This window comes from Octopus bimaculoides, chromosome 14 (assembly GCF_001194135.2).
Source record: "Octopus bimaculoides isolate UCB-OBI-ISO-001 chromosome 14, ASM119413v2, whole genome shotgun sequence".
NCBI classification, from domain to species: domain Eukaryota; kingdom Metazoa; phylum Mollusca; class Cephalopoda; order Octopoda; family Octopodidae; genus Octopus; species Octopus bimaculoides.
The window spans coordinates 44,872,599-44,875,676 of record NC_068994.1 but is presented as its reverse complement, the minus strand read 5'-3'; the positions used below and the strand labels follow the sequence as shown (position 1 = coordinate 44,875,676).

Genomic DNA, 3,078 nt, shown 5'->3' with positions numbered 1-3,078 from the left:
TCTCTCTCTCTCTCTCTCTCTCTCTCTCTCTCTCTCTCTCTCCACCCCTCCTCGAAGTGATAGAGTAATCAGTAGGGTCATTTTATGGCTACAGACATAAAATCTTTTGCTCTTATGTGTTACTATAATAGTCTTTGTGGAGGTGCATGGCCTAGTAGTTAGGGTGTTGGACTCATGGTTGTAAGATTATTTTGTGTGTGGGATGGGGTGGGTCAATAAAACCAAGTATTAGGGTTTGATGGTGTTGACTAGGCCTCTCTCCTCAAAAATTGTTGATCTTGTACCTAAATTAGAAAATAATTATTATGGGCTATGGGTTGATGGACTTGTTAGGGTATAGAAAAAAGTGCTTTACAATATTTGTTCCAACTCTATACATTCTGAGTTTCGATATTGTCATGGCAACTTTATCTTTCATCCTTCATGGATCAGTGACGTGCCAGTCAAGTACTGCAGTCAATATAATTGACTAACCCCGTTCTGAGTTCAAATTCCGCTGAGGTTGACTTTGCCTTCATTCTTTCGGGGTTGATAAATTAAGTACCAGTTGTGTACTAGGGTCGATCTAATCGACTGGGCCCCTCCCTAAAAATTTTGGGCCTTGAGTAGAAAAGAATTTAATTGACTAACCCAGTCCCCCAAATTGTTGGCTTTGTGCCTATTATCATCATCATCGTTTAATGTCAGTTTTCCATGCTGGCATGGGTCAGATGGCTTGACGGGAGCTGTCCAGACTCCAGTTGTCTGTTGTGGCATGGTTTCTAGAGCTGGATGCCCTTCCTAATGCCAACCACTTAAGTGTACTTCGTGCTTTTTACATGTCACCAGCACAGATGAGTTTTTCATGGCATTGGCACCTGTAAAGAACAAGCCTGTATGTATGGATGACTGCGATTTTATACACCCAGGCTTGTCCTTTACAAGTGCTAGTGCTGTGTATAACTCATTTTTATTATCATTGTTTAGCATCATCATTTTTAGCTCTTTATGTTTTCAGTTCAAATTCTGCTCAGGCTGGCTTTGCTTCTCATCCTTTCAGGGGTTTATAAAATAAATACCACTTGACCACTAGTGTTCATTGTAATTGATTTAACTCCTCCCCTAAAATAATTGGCCTTGGCTCCAAATTTGCAAGAATTGTTGTTCTACATTTGTTTTTTTTTTCTTTTCTCTTCTCTCTGCAGGAAGTGGTACTCAGTTTTCACAACCAACCACCGTGTATTCCAGAGAGCGTGTTCCAACGCTACCCATCGGTGATCCGGATGGACATACTGCCTGGCCGCATCTGCGACCCGACCATCCCATATCGGCTGCTGGCTGCATGCCTATCAGCACTGAAGACCAACGGCTCTATTGGTGTGTTCTGTGAACTGAACGTTGGGGACAAGTACCTGCTGGAGTTCTACAGTCGTTTGGGTTTCTTTCAGTTCCTCAACCCTGATCTTGGTCCTGAAGACACCATCTATCTGGGACGTATCATGTAAAGGAATCAAACCCCAATGATATACATATATGTATGTGTGTGTATGTATGTATGTATGTAAGTGTGTGTATGTGTGTATATATATATATGTATGTATATATATATATATATATAAACGTATGTATCTATATGTGATTATATGTATATGTATGTATATATGTATGTGTGTGTGTGTATATATATATATATATATATGAATATACATGTATATATATGGATGCATATATATGAAAATATATATGTGTGTATATATATGAATATATACATATATGTGTATATATATATATAAATATATGAATATATACATAAATGTGCATATGTGTATATATATATGAATATATATATATGTATGTGTATATATATATGTATAGATATTCACACATATACATATATATAAGGTCGTTACTGCTGTTGCCTCTGATACCACTACTGCTGCCTGTTGCTACTCTCATTACTACTACTACTATCACCACCACCATCACCACCACCACCGAAGTTACTACCACCCTTCAATTTTTTTTTCTATTTTTTTAAAGAATTTTTTTTTTTTTTTGTCTTTGATTTCTACGTTAAAATTGTCTGCTTTCCCAACAGACTGATACATGATGGAGATGGTGGTGATGATGTTGAGAGAGCTTTTGTTTTTCCGGGTGGTGATGTAGTAATAGTAGTAGTAGTAGTTGTAGTAGTGATAGAATGAGTGATAATGGTGGTGATAGTAGACTTAGGATATGGTTAGTGGTATCTGCAAATGAGTGGAGACACTTGGTTTGACTCCTGCTCACCTCATTGAGAAGGTGAGATATATATATATATATATATATATATAAAATTATATGGCAGTGTTGCCAAATTGTATCCACTTTTACTGAAGGGGCTTTATAAATGCCCAATACATGCATGATGTGCAAGAGCATGGCCAAATTCCTGGCCTTTTCTGTGGGCCAATTTACTTTATCTGTGATCAACCCTTTCATACAGCAATGGCTGTGTTATATTTTCTATCAGGCTATTTAACTTGTAAATAAAAAATGTTTGTCAGTGAAGAAAGAAAATTTACCTCCTTCTTTGTCTTTGTTTTTATTACTATTATTATTGTTGCTGTTGTATAAGTTGGCAGGCTGGCAGAATTGTTAGTACACCAGGCAAAATGCTTAGTGACATTTTGTACATCTTTATGTTCTGAGTTCAAATTCTGCCAAGGTCAACTTTACCTTTCATCTTTTCAGGGTCAATGAACTAAGTACCGGTTATGCACTGGGGTCAATGAAATCGACTAGCCCCTTTCCCCAAAGTTTCAGGTTTATTATTGTTGTTGTTGTCACTTTGGCTGGATGTGTTTTTTCAGCTCTCTGTAAGTCGATACTAATTGTGTTTTTTGAATTTTGTTGAACTGTTTTTGTTTTCTGAACCCCTTTTGGTGTGCAGAAGGGGTTCTTTTGTTAAAGGTTCACCCTTTTAGAGGCAAATTTTGGTCCTTATAAAGTGTTTTCTGTTTTTTTTTTCGTCTGACAAAGAACAAGATGGCTTCATTTGTCGAGGGGAGTGGTAGTGGCTGTTCTGACAGTCAATACCTCAAGGGTTTCCCCCTCTGA

At 37.4% G+C, this 3,078-nt stretch overlaps 1 protein-coding gene across 1 annotated transcript in view; it reads left to right on the top strand.

Annotated features, from left to right (window-relative positions):
- LOC106884279 (protein O-GlcNAcase) overlaps positions 1–2,542 on the top strand; it is a 48,128-nt gene extending 45,586 nt beyond the window's left edge. The window contains exon 15 of the mRNA XM_014935571.2: positions 1,185–2,542. Coding sequence (XP_014791057.1) covers positions 1,185–1,484 — 300 coding nt within the window. The 3' untranslated portion in view covers positions 1,485–2,542. The remainder of the gene's footprint in view (positions 1–1,184) is intronic.
- Positions 2,543–3,078: the final 536 nt, after the last annotated feature.